At 34.2% G+C, this 17,863-nt stretch overlaps 1 protein-coding gene across 1 annotated transcript in view; it reads right to left on the bottom strand.

Moving 5' to 3' along the window:
• Positions 1–17,863, bottom strand: part of RLF (RLF zinc finger) — a 72,984-nt gene that overhangs the window by 34,014 nt on the left and 21,107 nt on the right. The window contains 6 exon segments of the mRNA XM_079113936.1: positions 422–624; positions 6,740–6,743; positions 6,745–6,790; positions 6,792–6,871; positions 11,054–11,135; positions 12,512–12,666. Coding sequence (XP_078970062.1) covers positions 422–624; positions 6,740–6,743; positions 6,745–6,790; positions 6,792–6,871; positions 11,054–11,135; positions 12,512–12,666 — 570 coding nt within the window.

Raw genomic sequence — 17,863 nt, 5'->3', positions numbered from 1 at the left:
AATATATTCATGGAGTCCAGAGTTATACATTTATCTGTTTACAAAGTTAAATATATAAAGTAACTAAGCTCTGACTCTTTTTAGTTTATCTCTTAACACTACTGTTAATAATTTCTGCACTTCCCAAACATAACAAAATGAAGAAAAAACTTTCAAATTTAAAGACTTCACAGAAAACCATTATCCAAACATAAACATCATTTGTGTAGTACTTAATCACCTATTTTCAAATACACCTATAAAATATTGCTAAACATTCAGTCTGTTGAACAGTTACATACACAGTTAAAGCAATACTTTTTAGTCAACTGAAAATAAATAATCTTGGTTTTCATTCTAATGGAAAAGTAAACCATATAACATCTCTACAAATCTATTAAATTTGCAGCAAACAAGAATAACAGTTATTTAATTTACTTACCTCCTTAATAGCATCTTCATTAGGGAGCATGGAACATAAACATGTGATATAAGCTTGCTGAAAAGATGACACATGTGAAATTTCTTTAGATTCTGCACATAGTTTTGATAAAGCAGTAGCCTGGGGGATGCAGTTAGATTTCAACAAATGTTTTATTCTCATTTGTAGAAAGGAAGGTCCTTCTTGTGCAATCAATTTATTGACTAGAAAAAAAGGAAAAATAAAAGTTTGATAACATACCACATAACATGTCATATCACACTGATGAAAGTTTCATATCTTTTTGTTGTTGGTTTGCTTTTAGTTAATAAATGGGAAGTTTATTCTGGTCTCAATATTCATCTATCAGAGATGAAAGGAAAGTACTTTGCTAATGATTTTCACATTAATTGGTAGTTTTAGTCTGAATATCAAACCTTTCAGTAAAGCTACCAATATTTTATGAAAATGAATTATTTGACTGTCCTCCCTTTACTTTCTGATGAGACTAGTAAGGAATAGTGAAATGATCTATGCAAATAAAGGCAAGAAAATGAAGCAGGAAACCTACTATCAATTGAATACTTATGAGGTACCAAGCATTTTATGAGGTTTTAAGCATTTTAAATTTTTCTTATATATTTCTCATTTATTCTTCACACCACCACCAAGGCAAGTATTATCCCCAGTTTAAAGTTAGGAAAATTAATATTCAGAGAAGTTAGGTAACTTGCCAAGGATTCCAAAGCCAGTGGTGCTCTTTCCTCTAAACCAGGCATTTCTCAAAGTGTGTTCCACCGACCAAATGAACTGAGAGGTAGTCCTAGAAAAAAAAAAGGATTCCTTGGTCAAATCTTTGAACAGTCCTGCAATAAAGAAAACTGTTCACTTTTATTTATCCCAATGTTTCCCAAACTGATTTGACCAGAGAACCCTTTTACATATATTGTTAATACCCTGTAAAATATATGTTCCTGGTTTAGTACACACTTTGGAAAATGCTGCTTAGTCAGGCACAGTAGTGATAGCACAAGCCTGTAATCCCAGCTATTTGAAAGACTGAGAGGAGGACTGCAAATTTAAAGCCAACCTCAACAACTTAGAACATGTCTCAGAAATAAAATTAAAAGGTCTGTAGATGTAGCCATGGTAAAGCACCCTTGGGTTCAATCCCCAGTAATGGGGGCTGGGGGCAGCTATTCTGAGAGCAGGATTAAATAATATGCACCTGTGCACTGAGTGTATAGTGCTCTGGAAAACCCCTCAATTTTTGAATAGCAGATACTCAACAAGGATGTGACATTACATGACATTACTTATAGATCAGAGGTTGAAATACTGCATAGTAAGCCACATGATGGGTGAATAAACTGCTTTGGGTGGTTAATTTATAACAGTGTTCTCTAACTCAAAAGGGTCTTCTGAATTACCCAGGGAGCTTATTAAAATGCAGATTCTCATTTATTAGGGTTTAATAAAATTTAATTAGGTATTAGAAGGGACCTTAAATTTTGTTTTTCTAACAATATCTTGATGATTCTCTCACTCTCTTTATATATATCAACTATAGAGTTTTTAAATTCTTTAAAAATAGATAGTACTATACTTTTAAGGGCACACAAAAAGGTCTACAGATAAAAGTTGTCTCCCTTGTACTCTGACCCCAGTGCCCTAGTTTCCCTCCCTGAGAAATAACTGCTCTCAATTAGTTTATCCTTCCAGAAATATATTATGAGCACAAAGGACATTTTTATCTCACTTAATATATTATACCGATCATTCTATCATCAGCACATTTGAGCTACCTCATTATTTTAAAAAATTGAATATTATCCACTGTATGGCTGGACTATAATACGTCTCAGCAATTTCCAACTGATACAGTTGCAAGCTGCTTCCAGTTTTTAGCAATCATCAATAATGCTGTACCTATGTACAACCCTGTACATAGCTAATTTTATACACCTGAGTTTATCAGTAGAACAAATTCCTAGAGGTAGAATTGCTAGATTAAAGGCTTTGTTCATTTGGGTGGTTTTTTGTTTTGGTACCAGGGATTGAACCCAGGAGCACTTTACCACTAAGTCACATCTCCAGCTCTTTTCTGGACTGTAGAGATAGGGTCTCACTAAGTTGCTTTGAGGCCTTACTACGTTGCTGAGGCTAGCTTTGAATTGTCAATCCTCCTGCCTCAGCCTCCTGAGCAGTAGGGATTACAGGTGTACGCCACTGTGCCTGGCGGCTTTGTTCATTTGTAAACTGCTCTCTGTAAATTGTACAGATTTGCACTCCCAACAACATAAGTGCCCATTTCCTAAGGCACTTCAGAAAGTTCTGGCTCCAGAGCTCCAACTCTGGATATTCTACATAGATCTTGTTGCGTTGTTTGTTTTCTTCCTGGTATTGTTTTGCTTTGTCTTTGTTTTGTGGTAAAGGGGCTTGAACCCAGAGGTCCTCTATCACTGAGCCACACCCACAGCCCTTTAAAAAAAAAAAATGTTACTCTGAGTTATTATATAAGTTTCTGAGGCTGGTCTCAAACTTGTGATCCTCTTGTCCCAGCCTCCCAAGTTGCTGGGATTACAGATGTGCACCATCATGCCCAGCTGTTTTTGTTTGTTTGTTTGTTTCTTTTTTGTTGTTGTTGTTTGTTTTTAAATTCCACAGACATTTCATAATATGTAGCCAAGGTGAAAAAGCACTAAGGGAAGACATCACATTTAGTTGGCCTTTTCTATTTCTCCAGAAAATGAACTCACAATTATATATCCCCCTCAAATGGCTCCTCATTTCTTTTCAGTAATGATATTCCTCCCAATTACACAAAAAGTAAAATTTGGCATTTTTCTTCCTTGTTATCTCCTTTCCTCAAGGAAATTAATTGAGCTTTTTTGTTCTTGCAATTATGTTTTTAACTCTCTTCAAGTTAATTCCTCCATATTATTTTCTGCCACGTCCCTTTCCCCCATATCCTATTCTACCTAACCTAACACACACATTGCTCTACTAGGTTGTAAGCAATTTTACAAATCCCACAGGAGGTAAAACACCTGAAAAACAGGCATGTCATATACATAACTCCAAACCCTTTTAAGTTCCCACAACATTTATGAAATATCCATAGTATAGATAAGACACTTAGCACAAGGCCAGGCATATAATATACAATACTAACAAGTTTAATACTGCTTGTTAGTATTTGTCTGTAATAACCCCTTTATTACACTGTCAGCAATTGTAATCAAATACCATGTCTTTTGTATTCCCTAGAGAATTATGCAAATGCCTTGTACATTACAGATATTTAATAAAACCATGTATTTAGCAACTGAAGGGTTATCAATCCCCAGTCAAAAACTTTTAACATCTCACCTTGGTTCAAATTCTGCCTCCACCAATTTTAACTACATGGTCTTGCGCATGAGTGATCTCTCACCTGTTTTAACAGATTAAATGAGATATGAAAGCACTAATATAGTGCCCAACAAATAGCAGGCACTCTAAAAATCAGCTATTATTTGTAGGAGGTAAAACTATTTTATTCAGTATATCATAATTAAACCATTGCTATTCCCATTTTAAACATGCAGTTCAACTTGTATTTTAAAATCTTTTAATAACTAACCATTATTATTATGCAGGTGTGCACCACTGCATCCAAATCTGTTTTTTTCAAACCATTTAATATAAAAAATTTAAAATTCCTATATCTTTCTTTCCAGTTAGATTTCTTTGCCTAACTTTTCTTTCTTGAACTATTAAAAGCAAGTTGCAGAAATCAATGAAACTTCACCTTACAAATATGCCATCATGTAAAAATAATTACACTTAAGATTCAGTTAAAAAGAGCTCTATCATGATGTTTTTATTGATCATGCCAGGCAGAAATTTCAGCTTGCCTTAATACATACTTGAAGTTATAAACTGTTTTATTTGAGGGGAAGGCACACAAAATTAGAGACAGGAAAAAAAACTGTTTAAAGACCTTTACTGATTCAAAAAACTACACTAAAATACATTTACTGAGTTCCCTGGAGGTTAAAGTTGTGCACTTTGTGCTTGTTACTACCTTATTTAAACAGAATAAATCAATGAAATGATAATTACTGCTTTTTGGTGTCAAATATGTTGATGTCTGTGTTGTGGGGACAGTGGAGAAAAAAAAGGAAGCTTTCCAGTCTTCTGATCTGAAATTAGGCTAAGGAACAATTTAAAAGTAGGCAGGCCTCAGGTTGCTCACCATTTATACTGTGGTCCTCAGTACAATTCTTCAGTAGATATCATGAACCCAGAATCTTATAAATGGTGAATGCTTAATTAATCTTTACTGAACAGATAGGATACCACAGGATAGTATGTGAACATTTCTTCCCATTTCTTAATGTTTTTCTTTCTTTCTTTTTTTGTGGTGCTGGCGATTGAACCCAGGGCCTTGTGCTTGTGAGGCAAGCACTCTACCAACTGAGCTATATTCCCAGTCCCTCTTAATGTTTTCCTATGTGAAAAAATTACTACTAATCCTAAGGTAGGTAACATATTTGATAGTACATCATGGGAAAATGTACTGGGGATATTTAATTCAACTCTACCCTTTTTCCTCTCGGAATTGGGCCTGCTTAGACAGAGCATGAATTCTTCTCTGTCTCAGTCAAGACTTATCTGGATTAGGATGCTCGTATGAGATGCTTCTGAAACTAACTATGGGCTACAAAACAACATTTTAGTCAATTATAGCCTGTACACATCAAGGTGGTCCTATAAGATTATAATGGAGTTGAAAAATTCCTACTACCTAGTGACATCATAGTCATCATTAAAATGCAATAATTACTCACATGTTTGTGATGATGGTGCCAGTGTAAATAACCTACTAGACTACCAGTCCTTACAATACTATTTTTTATAGTTGAATGTATTTCTTCTATTTATTCAACAGTTTACTGTAAAACAGTATGTTGTGTTACATCAGCAGAAGCCTCACACATCTTGTTTTACAGAACCTCTTTTTTGTGTTGTATACGTGGTACTGGGGATTGAACCCAGGGGCACTCTATTACTAAGTCACAACCCCTGCCCTTTTTTAGTTATTATTTGAGACAAGGTCTCACTAAGTTGTGAAGCTGGTCTGGAACTTGAGATCATCCTGCCTCAGTCTCTTAAGTAACTGGTATTATAGGTGCACCTGTCTATACTGCACCTCTTGACTGCCAAGATGTCACCTAAAATGAGTGACTTTAAGTATACTCTTGACTTTCACCTGACAATGAAATCATTAATGACAGTTCTCAGAACATATTCCCATTGTTAACTGGCACATGACTATACTTGGTTCTGTCCTCTAACAGCTTTTATCATTAGAAAGTTAATACTTTAGCTTCAATCTGCCTGAATTTACAAAGGGATACTATTTATAGAGGACCTCAACATAAATACCAAACTCTTTTCCATTTAACAGCTCTATTCCTTATTCTTTTTTTCTTGTCAGTGCAATAAGCAATAGACTCATCGAAGGACAGGACCAAGAGAAAATCTAAACAATTTATGCCAATTTTTTGCACTATACAGAAAGACCCAAACAGCATGTATATGGTAGTCAAACTTGGTGAATAAATCAACCAATTGGGATATTTTAAAGCAGCAATGTTTCTTGTTCCAAGACCTAAGATTTGTGGAAAAGTAAACTGTTCTGAACCTGCTTTTAATATACACAATGTGATCCTCTCAGCTTCCACTAACTTCAAGCCAATAAAGTTATAATTGTTGGCTATATCAAATATAGCCTAAAATGTCTAAAAAGTGTCAAAAATGCAAATGTCAACTCATATCCATACTTTTTCTAATCTTAAACTATTGTGCAAATAAAAGTTTCATTATAAGTAAAGCTCTGCCATATACGAAAGATTAGCAGATTATTCATTTCTACCCTCAGGAACTTTGTATGAACACTGTTACTCCGAAGTGACATTTAAAAATAAGTGCAGGGTTGGGGATATATCTCGGTTGGTAAGAGTGCTTGCCTTGCAAGCACAAGGCCCTGAGTTCAATCCCCAGCACTGGAAAAAAAAAAAAAAAGTGCAAAGTACTCTGGGTTCAAACCAAGCACTGCAAAAATAATAAATAAAAAACAGTAAAACAAGAGTGCAAAGTGATACTTTAAACACTACCTAAAAATCCAAGAATCCTTACTTACATAAGCAAACATTAAATGTTAATAATTAATTTTTAACTACTCAAAAGAAAAAAGAATGATAAGGTATATAAGGATAAAAATTCATAGTTTAAAAACCCATCATCAACTAAATCCTCTTCCAGAACAGTCAATGAAGTATTAAGACTTACCTTCTTTCTGTTTCTACTGGCTGGTTGAGCAGAATTTTAAGAAGAATTGGTTTTTCCACACCCCTTCCTGGTAACATGAACCAATATTTGTAGGTTATTATTCCCAAATTCCAACAATGTATTATGTGACTCCTAAAACAAAAAACAGCAAATCCAGAAAATAAGCCAATAATTAACATTTTGTCTTATCAATAGAGCTGAACATCTCTGAACTGAAAGGACCTTCAACTTGGATTTCCTAACAATAAATAAGAAAAAAAAAAGGACTACACTATCCTCAAAGTTTTATGCAATTCCATTGCCACTTTTTAATTAGAGAAAAACTCTAAAATGTTTTCCTGAATTTTCCTTGGGTAAAATTATCACCACAATCAATAATTTAGGTCTTGCATTACTATTGAATATTCAAGGTGACCTACTATTAATATGGTCAAACTCTCTGAAGACCTAACAGTCTTAGCAATAGCTAATTTAATTATTGAGGTCACTGGTCTTTTGTTTAAAAGATTTTGCAGTATTCACACAGTCTATTCCTTCAAAAGAAAAACATTGCTTGATGACACTAATTGTTGTGTAACTATTTAAATTCTTTAATTACCGTTTAAATGAGAGTTGGCTCCACATAAAATATTAAGATAAGTCCTAGACTATTATCTGATATTCCATTTTAGCACAAACAAAATGGAAATTGCCAACAGTTTGTTCTTTAAAAGTATTTATATACAATGGGTTAAAGGGAAAAGGGTCATAAATTTTACCATAAATGATTATGTGTATCGCGCTGTCTTTTATTACTAGTGAGGATGACTGATTATAGTGAGACTGTTCCCATGCTCTAAAATTTTAACTTGTTTCTCTTATTTAAAAGTTCTGAAATTCTCTACAAACGTAAGTTTCCACTTACAAGCAATTTTTCTTGGGAAAATATAAACCAAAAATATTCAGAGAACTAAGAATATAGTTTTATATTCATTCAAGTAATATATAACATATAAACCTCCCTTTTAACTTTCATGGTAAAGACTGGATTTAACTACACATACCCCAATATACTAAGTTATCTCCTGCTGAAAAGGAGTTTAAGATATGGTACTAATATAGAAAATGATAATTCCAATCAACAGTTTGCTAACAGCAATACTTAACTAATGCTGCAATTTTCTTTATCAGTTGACAGATCCTCAAGGCTTCTTAACTTAGAACAGATATTTATGTTGCAGTGAAGACAAAGACTCTATGTGAAAATTTCATAATTTTTCTTTGTCTGGCTATCAAATTTATAACATCTAACAGCCTGTACTGTTACACTTTGGTAGAAAAATATTATCAGTGTCATGAAACACAGCCACTGTAATTTAAAAATCAAAGTTTTTGACTTAAAAAAAAATCTTTATTTTCATTTGTTGAAGTTCAAAATACAGCTCACTCAGATAAAATGATGTATAACACCTGTTACCTATATATATGTATCTATAATACATACATATAATATATAATATATGTGTATATGCTAACAAAATTACTTTTAAAAAGTTTTTTAAACTATGGTGGTATTTAAAAAATAATTTTAAAACTCGGGTTTCCATTTAGGGAAAATATTATACAGAAATACAACATAATATGTTTCACCCTCATACCATTTAAAATAAAAATCAAAGGTATTTGGTCAATAATCATGGTGTTACCAAAAGCAATTCTAGGCAATTATCAAAAGGGGAGATCTATATATGCAATCCAAGCTACATATCCATGATAATTATTAAGTAAAAGAAACAAGTTGAGAAAATAAGTTCTCATTTTTGTTTATTAAAAAAATCATTTCAGTGTATATTTCATATCCATAGGGGGGAAAAGTATGGAAGAGTACACAGTTTAAACATCATTAAGAAATGTTCTATTTGAGGCCTATTTTCACAAAAACTGTTCTTTTGCTGAGCATTATCACATCTACCCTTAATCCCCCAGCTACTCAGGAGGGTAGAGTAGGAAGATCACAGATTTGAGGCCAGTAAGGAAATTTAAGAGACCCTGTTCAGAAAAGACAGAGTGCGGCAGGGATGTAGCCCAGTGGTAGAGCACTTGCCTCATATGGGCGAGACCCTGGAACCAATTCCTACTTCCACAAGCATACAAAGAAACAAAAAAGATTATTTTGCCAAAAGTATCCTCCGTATCTTCTGGGCTTTGTCAATTTATCACATAAAATAAGAGAAATTCAGAGTTTTCTATTGCAGAATTTCAAAAGGGAGCCATGTCCTAATCTGTACTCTTTCCGTCATTAATTTTACTGAACACTATTCAAAATATATACTACATATCTGGTAACCACTGAGAAAAACTTGTGAGGGGTAGGGAGAGCGATTTGTTTTATATTTGGGGGCAACAAGTCCAAGAAAACAGGGAATATATAGTAGTATTGTCTCTAAGGACTTTAATAAAAAATTAATAGTAATAGTGTTAAAAGTATGTGTCCTTCTAGAATGGCATATGCTAGGATGAAACTACTGGTAGGCCTTAAAGCATAGTGACAAAAATCAATAGTCTATGCATGAAAGATCATTTTAGTAGGTATAAAGGTATATGAGAAATCAGGACTGCATTATAAGGATTAAAAGAGGTCAAGTCAGGTGTGGTGGTGCATGCCTGAAATCCCAGTAGATCAAGAAGCTGAGACAGGGGAACTGTAAGTTCAAGGCCAGCCTCAACAACTTCCTTAGCAAGGCCCTAAGCAATTAAGTGAGACCCTGTCTCAAAACAAAAATTGAAAAAAAGGACTGGGGATGTAACTCAGTGGTTAAGCATTTCTGGGTTCAATCCCCAGTACCCGCCCCACAAAAGTCAAGAACATGACAAAGATTCCTCTTCTTCCCAAAAAGAAAAACATTAACGTCATTTCATTTTGGGTTATATATCTCAAAGGCAAGAAATTTCCAGATAATGAACTATGTCTGTTAATATGCAAATTTTTATTTGTCTCTACATGAAACAGATCCAAGTCACTATGGAGTATGCATCCTGAAGAAAGCATTTAATGAAATAAGCTCTGGGTTTGAATGTGGGTGTTACTAACCTCCCTCTATGCCTGCCTTTCTATTTAAATAGAGAATCAAATAATCCTCATAAGGTTTATTTGATTAATGGATATAAAGCCTGGCAGTGTAGAGCAGTGATCATAATTAGTGATCAATAAATGATTACTATTATTTGTTATATCTGTTTTTTAAAATAGTTTTTCTGTCTCCATCCGTAATAAACTGTCTTCTGTTGCTGGCACTGTACTTGCTTTTTTTTCATATCCTATTCTCCAACCCTAATTTATCACTTTCTGATCTGCTCACCTAAGAAAGGTGATAATCGAGTCAACGTGAGAGCCCAAGAAGTTCTCCCATAAGTAAAATGTACCAATATAATCTATAATAACTGTTTTGGCTGTTTCAGTGACCTATCTTTGGTAAAACTCATTAAGTATTGGGGAGCGGGGAAGGGAAGCTTAGATAAGATGAAATATGGTGTTTTTCATGCTGAAGGTTTCTACATAAATGTACTACAAATGATCCAAATATGCTACTATATAACCACATACAATTTAATTTCTTAAAAAAATTCTTTCTGGCTCAGGAGGAGTCCTGCATGCACATGTTTACTCCCGCCCCTTTCCACATATTTAATCTAGTATCTCAGGTTCTGAAACAGAAATGCAGTAGCAAACACTTTTGAATTTTTCTATTTGTAAAAGGCACCTTCCTTCAAATACTTTTCTTTGCCCAAAGTAAGTAAAATTGTCTCTTTTTTTCCCCCTATAAAACAATTTAGTTTTAACACCACACACAATACAGTTAGAAAATGCCTCCCAAGCTACAAGAGACTAGGAGACCTGAGTTCAAAATAAATGTGTATTTATATTAGTAGGTGGTCATTCAATAAAAAGATTATTTCTAATTTAAAAAAATCATTCTGTCATTCTGGGGATTAAACCCAGGGCCTCGCACATATTAGGCAAATGCTCTACCACTGAGTTATATCCCCAGCACAGATTTTAAATTTTTGATAGCCTTATTCTGTCTATATTTTCAAATAATGAAAAATGTTTTTGTTGATTTCTAAGCTATGTAAAGCAAAATCAAATAAAACAAAATCCCCATTTTTTTAACATACCACCTCATCAGTGTATGAGATCTTTTTTCTCATAAACTTAATATCTATATATAATGAACTTGTTTTTGTTCTAAGTTTCTAATTGCAGTTTGCTGGGAGTAAGTAACTAGGTATCTTGGATACCTATACAGAGAATATTTTGACTTAAAATCAACTCACCTGTAGAGACTGAAGGAATGGTACCCAGACTTCACATGGCAGTTCACTCTCAGATACTGAAAGCAGTAATTCAAAACAACTCCTACAATATAAATAACTAAGTATAAAACGGTGGTTACAGTAATAATTACAGTATGCAGGCAACACTGAATACACATTTTACATAGATGAGATTATTTTAAACTTTCTCACTCTTCAAATTGATATATTAGCTTTACAACTTTAAAAAAGAAAATCCACAAGGCTTTATATTTAGCTTATTGCTTTAACAGATTTGGTAAGAACATAAGCCTTTTAGAAATCATATCCCAAACAGTTTTGTTTAAGTAGGAGGGATAACCCATAAAGGAACAGTTTTGGCTCTATAAATCAAAAACAGGAGCTCAAGCTATTGCCAATTTAATTGATAAAGAGATAAATATATGTAATTGTCATCTATATAGGCTTCTGTCACTTGTAGAAAAATGATTGTAGAGAAATGATTGGCAGTCATTTCTTCATCACTAACAAACCAAACAAGAAAAAAAAGTTTCTTCTTTGTGTCCCAATCATTACCCAGACACAGGGAAAACAGTGACAGGAAGAATTTTTTTAAAAGGAAATGTGTAACAACTTGAATGAAGAACAACTCAAAATACCAATCAAACAAGAACTCTCTAAAATCTCGCAGAATATTACGTTATTACTTAGGGATTAGGATAGGTAACAGAAAAAATGAGACTTGGCAGGAGGAACAATGGGGTTATAAAGCCAGGAATGTTTGTGTTCCATAAAGGTATGATGTTAGAGGTTTTGGCTTTGAAGAATAGGAAGGAAAACAAGGCAGACCAGAGAAAAGTAAAAGGAACTACCTAGACTAGAAGTCATCCTAGTAAACCATCTATAAGCTGAATACGGTAATGCCAATCTAAACCTGAATAGCTTTTGTATTTTTTCAATTTACTGATGGATACTACATTAAAGATGTAATTTTGCTACCAGGAAGTCAAATATTAAAACAGCAGTAAAGTGACTATGGACCTTAGGGTGGTGATCTTATATTGTATCCTGATGTTTTCTGCTGATTCAATTATCCCTAGTCCAAATAACACAACTGAATTGCAGGATTTCATGGTTATTTTCCCCAAAGTATATTGTGATTCTCAAAGACCACCACAGTTTCCAGATACTCTGTCATTTGAATCAATTATGCCTAAGGGACAGAGATAAAATGTATCCTTCTTGGATCTTCAGACAGTAGGAAAAAAGACTCCAGAGGCAGTAAGATTATGTTGTTTATTATTATGTTGCCTGGAATATATTCCCTGGGAAACTGAAGAAAGCAAAGAAATTTCATTCAAAGTTATTACATTAATGGTGCTTTGAAGAATAAATGAAATGTCATTGTAAAAAGAAATTAGGCAAACACTATGGTACAGGTTACTCAATTTTTAGAGTGATTTACACTCTTAAACTTACAGTACTAATCTGCCAAGCACCAAGAGGACATCTTCACATTCAGTAGTCAAAAATGGACGTGCACTGGCAAAACTTTGGATGGCAAGTCGATATACCTCCAGAAGATACACAATATGTTCCGATGCATTCTTGTTGCTTGCATATTGCAATAAAGTCTAAAAAATAAGAATATTAAATTATTTTACAAATAAAACTAATGAAACAATTTGTCTTTGTTCTCAAAAGCACGGCCCTTCCCTTTTCTTCTAACAGATGCATACACCCTTTATTAGTCTTTTTAAGGCTCTGGTTTATTAAAAGAATACTATTTTCATCATTTAAAGAATTGTTTCTGTGGAATTAAAGAAAAGGCAGAACTATTCTTTTGATATGAGAATACATTTAAAAGCAGAACCATAAAATGCCTATAGTTCTCATTATAGGTCTGAAATGAAACAATGAGTTTCATTAATACAACATTAACTTGAGAGAGAGAGAGAAGGGAGGAGGAGGAGAATGACGATGACAAGGGGTGGGGTAGAAACTTATTCTTACACAGGGCTGAGGAGCTCTAGGGTTCCATGAAATCCTCTTCTGTACACAAAAAACTGATTAGGCTTCCAGGGATTAATTTATGTTAACCAAAATATAAAAGGCAAGTTTTATTTTACTTTAAAAAGAATTCAACATAAAGACTGAAAGCTAGTTTATTTGCTCTCAACAGGGGATGATCACATCACCGTGTAGCATCCTCCCATTCCTCATACTGAGGCAGCTGAGGAGTGATAACTTTTGGTGAGCATAGAATTAAAATCAAAACTAAATGGAACTGTGACTAAAGCTTGACAAATTACATGTGTCATATCACTAAGAATTTGTTCAAATGATGGTTTATGTTCTCCTTGGACAGTGCTGAAAAATTACTGCCAAATTCTTATTTGAGAACTCTTTCTAGTTTCAAGGGAATTATTCTCTCTCCTGTTTATATACTTTTTTCTTTTGTCTATGCTCAACTGATATACCTAGTTAGGTTAAGACCTGAATTATGTGCAAAGCCTAATACAGGCAGGCTATAACCACTTTCCTCCTGGAATATACATTCTAACTGGGCTAGGGAGTTCCTAACAGACTTGATAAGAATAACTTTTACAGGTCTTATTTTTAAAGGGTAGTTTTATCTTAAATACACTATATCTGATCTAAATTTATTACCCCCCAGAATAATTTCTTAAAGATTTCCTAACTTCCTGTCTTAGGTTTTCCTGCCTAGAAAACTACAAATAGATATGATTGTGCTGCAGGACTTGACCAGGTTTTCTGCAGCTATAGTTTCTACAAAAATGGTCCTTATTATCAGTTCTGGTAATTGAGAAATGACAGCACAGCCTTGGTTGCTTAAAATTTTAAAGACCCTTATAAGGAAACATATAAGTCATTATACCGTACATAGTGAAAATCCTCTTAACCAACACACTGAACTGTCTGATCTTTGCACACTTCATTATCAGTTAAGCTATTTTAGTATGCTCATTCAATTAAGTATCTTGCTACCTGGTTGCAGATACTTTAAGTAAGTGGCTACTTTCTATATTTTCAGAAGAGCATCATGTCCTCATTTAATTAAATTCCAAATTTTAATAAAATGATGAGAGAATCATAAAATTGACCCTCAAACAATTCTGCCTCCCAGTTAAATGAGTAGAGAGAAGGAATGGAAAATGTGTGCTCATCTGTTACATAAACAAGAAACATATTAAAATCAATGTTAGGAATTCTGGATTAAGTCAGCAAATTCCTTATTGCTTACATCAGTTAATCTAACAATCAGGGAGCTTTAAAAATTTATATTGACACTAAATTTTCTTTTGATAGCATTGTGGATTGAACTCAGGATCTTTTGCATACTGGACAACTAGTCTAACACCAAATTATATCCCTAGTCCTTTATATCAGATACTATATCTTATCAATCTTTGTAAGTTTACCACTCCTTGACCCACATCTACTGGACATTCTCAAGTCTCCCTATTTGCAGAATATTCACTTTTTTTATTCATTTGACAAATATTTATTGATAGTTTATTATTATCATACAGTACTAGGTGCTGGAGAAAGATAGGACCTAACTTCACAACTTTTTAGAATTGAGTCAACATGAGAGCCAAAATACACATGCAAATTTACGAACTTTTAGCCGGCATGGTGGCACATAACTATAATCTCAGTGACTTGGGAGGCTGAGGCAGGAGGACTGCAGGTTTCAGACTACACTCAGCAATTTAGCAAGGCCCTAAGCAGTTTAGTGAGACACTATCTCAATCTAAAAAAATAAAATAAAAAGGAAGGGGGATGTGGTTTACTGATAGAGCACCCCTGGGTTCAATCCCTGGAACAACAACAACAAAAAAAAAGTACCAACTTTTGCTAGTTGTAGTTTTGCTACAACTAGCAAAAAAACTGTAGTTTTGCTACAGAAAAAGGACAGAACACATACATACAGGACTGGCCTCTTCACAATTCCCACACCCATTAAGGGAGACCCTGCCACCAATCTAATATCTTCTGATGCAGATATTCCATTAAAACTTCCACAAGTTACACAATTCCTAATATTATATAGACTGTGGAATTTATGCTTACAATTTGCTCTATACTGATTTATAGTTTTTAAAAAAATTAAATACATATATATATATATATATATATATATATACATATATGTTGTAGGTGGACACAATATCTTCATTTTATTTTTATGTGGTGCTGAGGATCAAATCCAGAGCCTCACACGCTAGGTGAGTCCTGTACCACTGATCCATAACCCCAGCCCAGATATATATATTTTTATATTTTTAAGTCTTCACTCTCTCATATGTTAGTTCAAATAATAGTGAAGTCTCCATAACATACCCCCTTATGAACATACTCCAGGCAATTGAAGAATCACTGGAACAGTCTTCTTCAATAATATCTTCCTCTCCTCACCTCAGTACAGGGAATTGAACCCAGAGTCTTGCGCATGGTAGGGGCTAAGCTACTCTCCCAGTTCTCTCTCTTCTTCTTCTTCTTCTTCTTTTTTTTTCCTTTGCAGTGCTGGGGATTGAACCCAGGGCCCTGTGCTTGCGAGGCAAGCACTCTACCAACTGAGCTATCTCCCCAGCCTTCTTTTTTTTCAATGCAAGATTAGGCTGAATGAATTATAGTCACCCAAATAACATTTTAAATACTTCATGTAAATAAAACCCCATCAGGAGCAGTAAAGAAAAAAACAGAGGTCTCTCGTTTCTCTTTTTAAATTCTAGAAGACATAAACAAAACTGAAGGAGAAATGGTGCATAAATAATAAATATGACCCCTTCAAGTTCAGTGACATTCTAGAGAGATTAAATTGATGGCTTCTTCGCTTTATTTCAGTAAAGTCATTTATTCCACCAACATCTACACTGTGGTAGCCCACTACTAAGAATGAAAACTATTATTGCCTTTAAAGGATAATGCATATTGAGATGTTTTAAAAAATTAGCCAAGTTAGGCATCAAATATGACTATTCTAAACACTCTTAATGGGGACGCGCTCATTCACATCACAAGTATATTACCCTCAGATCACTCTGTCAAGCCTTTATTACATGCCTCAACTACCTATTATGCATTCCCATCTGTATGTCCTCTTCAAATCTGAATATGTCCAAAACCAAACATCTTCCCCAGCAAATATACTCTTCCTTCCATTTTCTATCTGCCTCTTCAGAAGCCAAAACTAAAATATTATCTGTGAAACCACCATATCAAAGTTTGTTGATTTCATCTCAGAAATACCTTATTCTCTTGTTTCTATAGTTTATCTCTATAGTCAATGAACTAAACCAGGACCCCAACATCCCTCATCTAGACTGTTTCAAGAGTTCACCTCTGTAGGCCAAATACCCTCCAGTTCTGTATGTGTGTTGTAATCACAATATATTTGTACATTTAAAAAATGCACAGGGAGAAAAAGACCAGGAGAAAACTAAAATGCTGGCATGGTTAGCACTGGAGTATTAGTAATAGGATTACACACAACATTCTGTCTGCTTCTTTAATAAGCATTATACAGTTACAAAGAGGAAAAGAAGTATCTCCCCAAATTCTATCTACATTCCTCATTACATGTTTTCAAATAGATGAACAGCATCCTGACTCTATTCTCTCAAGAGGGGACAATTTCTTGCAGGATGTCACATTTTTTGCAAGGGATGCATTCCAACTTAAAACTCACATAGTTCAGTACTAATTTCCCTGAGAGAATGATCACACACACACACACACATTTATTTATATTGGGGTTGGTACTGGGTATTGAACCCAGGGGAGGTCTACCACTGAGCTGCACTCGCTAACCCTTTTTATTTTTAATTTTGAGACAGGTCTTGCTAAGTTACCCAGTTATCCATGAACTTGCAATTCTCCTGCTTCAGTCTCCCAAGTAGCTGGGTATAACACCACCATACTTGGTTTGTGGTTATATGTATTGGGCACATGGTTAGGGTTAGGGTTAGACACTTTAAGAGCCTTCATGCTTTACAGTCATGTACTGAATAACAGGATATACAATATGGTCCCATAGGATTATAACGAGGGTGAAAAATTCTCATTGCCTAGTATTTCTACTATACCTTCCCATGTTTATATATATTTAGATACACAAATACTTACTGGGATGAACCCAGGGTCTGGCATAAGCTAGGCTAGTGCTCCACAACTGAGTTGCACCCCCAGGCCTCCAGCCCATTTTAAAAATTAGGAAACATATTAAATTATTTGCCTTAAGTAATCCAGGGGGTAAGTGTTGGATTCAGGATTTGAACTAGGGCCATCTGGCTCCAAAGACCACACTTATCACTAAGCTTTGTACTGTCTCAGAATGCACAATTCTACCATTCTCTTAAATATGTTTTCAAGTTCTGCTCCTTCTTCCTTGGCATTATCTTTAATATTTTGTAGCAAGTAGTATCATGGTCATCTTCCCAAGAGTGTACATCTAATTTCCATTCTAAAGTGACAAGTATTCCAGCAATGTTGCTGACAACCCATACTTTAGAATGCTAGTGGTTTGCACAAACCTGACAAAAGATAGTTGGTATTTATTCTGAAAACTGAACATTTCATGGCAAAAGGAACTATTGTGATTTTAACAAAGAAAGGTGTGCATTATTTTGAATTTTGCATATAAAGAAACTTTTAGTTTGATTGAAATTTCTTAGATATGAATGTCTCAAAATTATAAATTTGAATAAAATTGATTGCACTACACAGGGTAGACTTCCAGGAGGAAGCAGCACTTGAGCTGGAATCTCTGAAGTATGAAGTCAAGTTTTAAAATGCAAAGATGAA

Source organism: Sciurus vulgaris, assembly GCF_902686455.1.
Source record: "Sciurus vulgaris genome assembly, chromosome: 1".
NCBI lineage: Eukaryota > Metazoa > Chordata > Mammalia > Rodentia > Sciuridae > Sciurus > Sciurus vulgaris.
The sequence above is the reverse complement of the archived record's forward strand: the minus strand, read 5'-3'. Positions and strand labels throughout refer to the sequence as shown.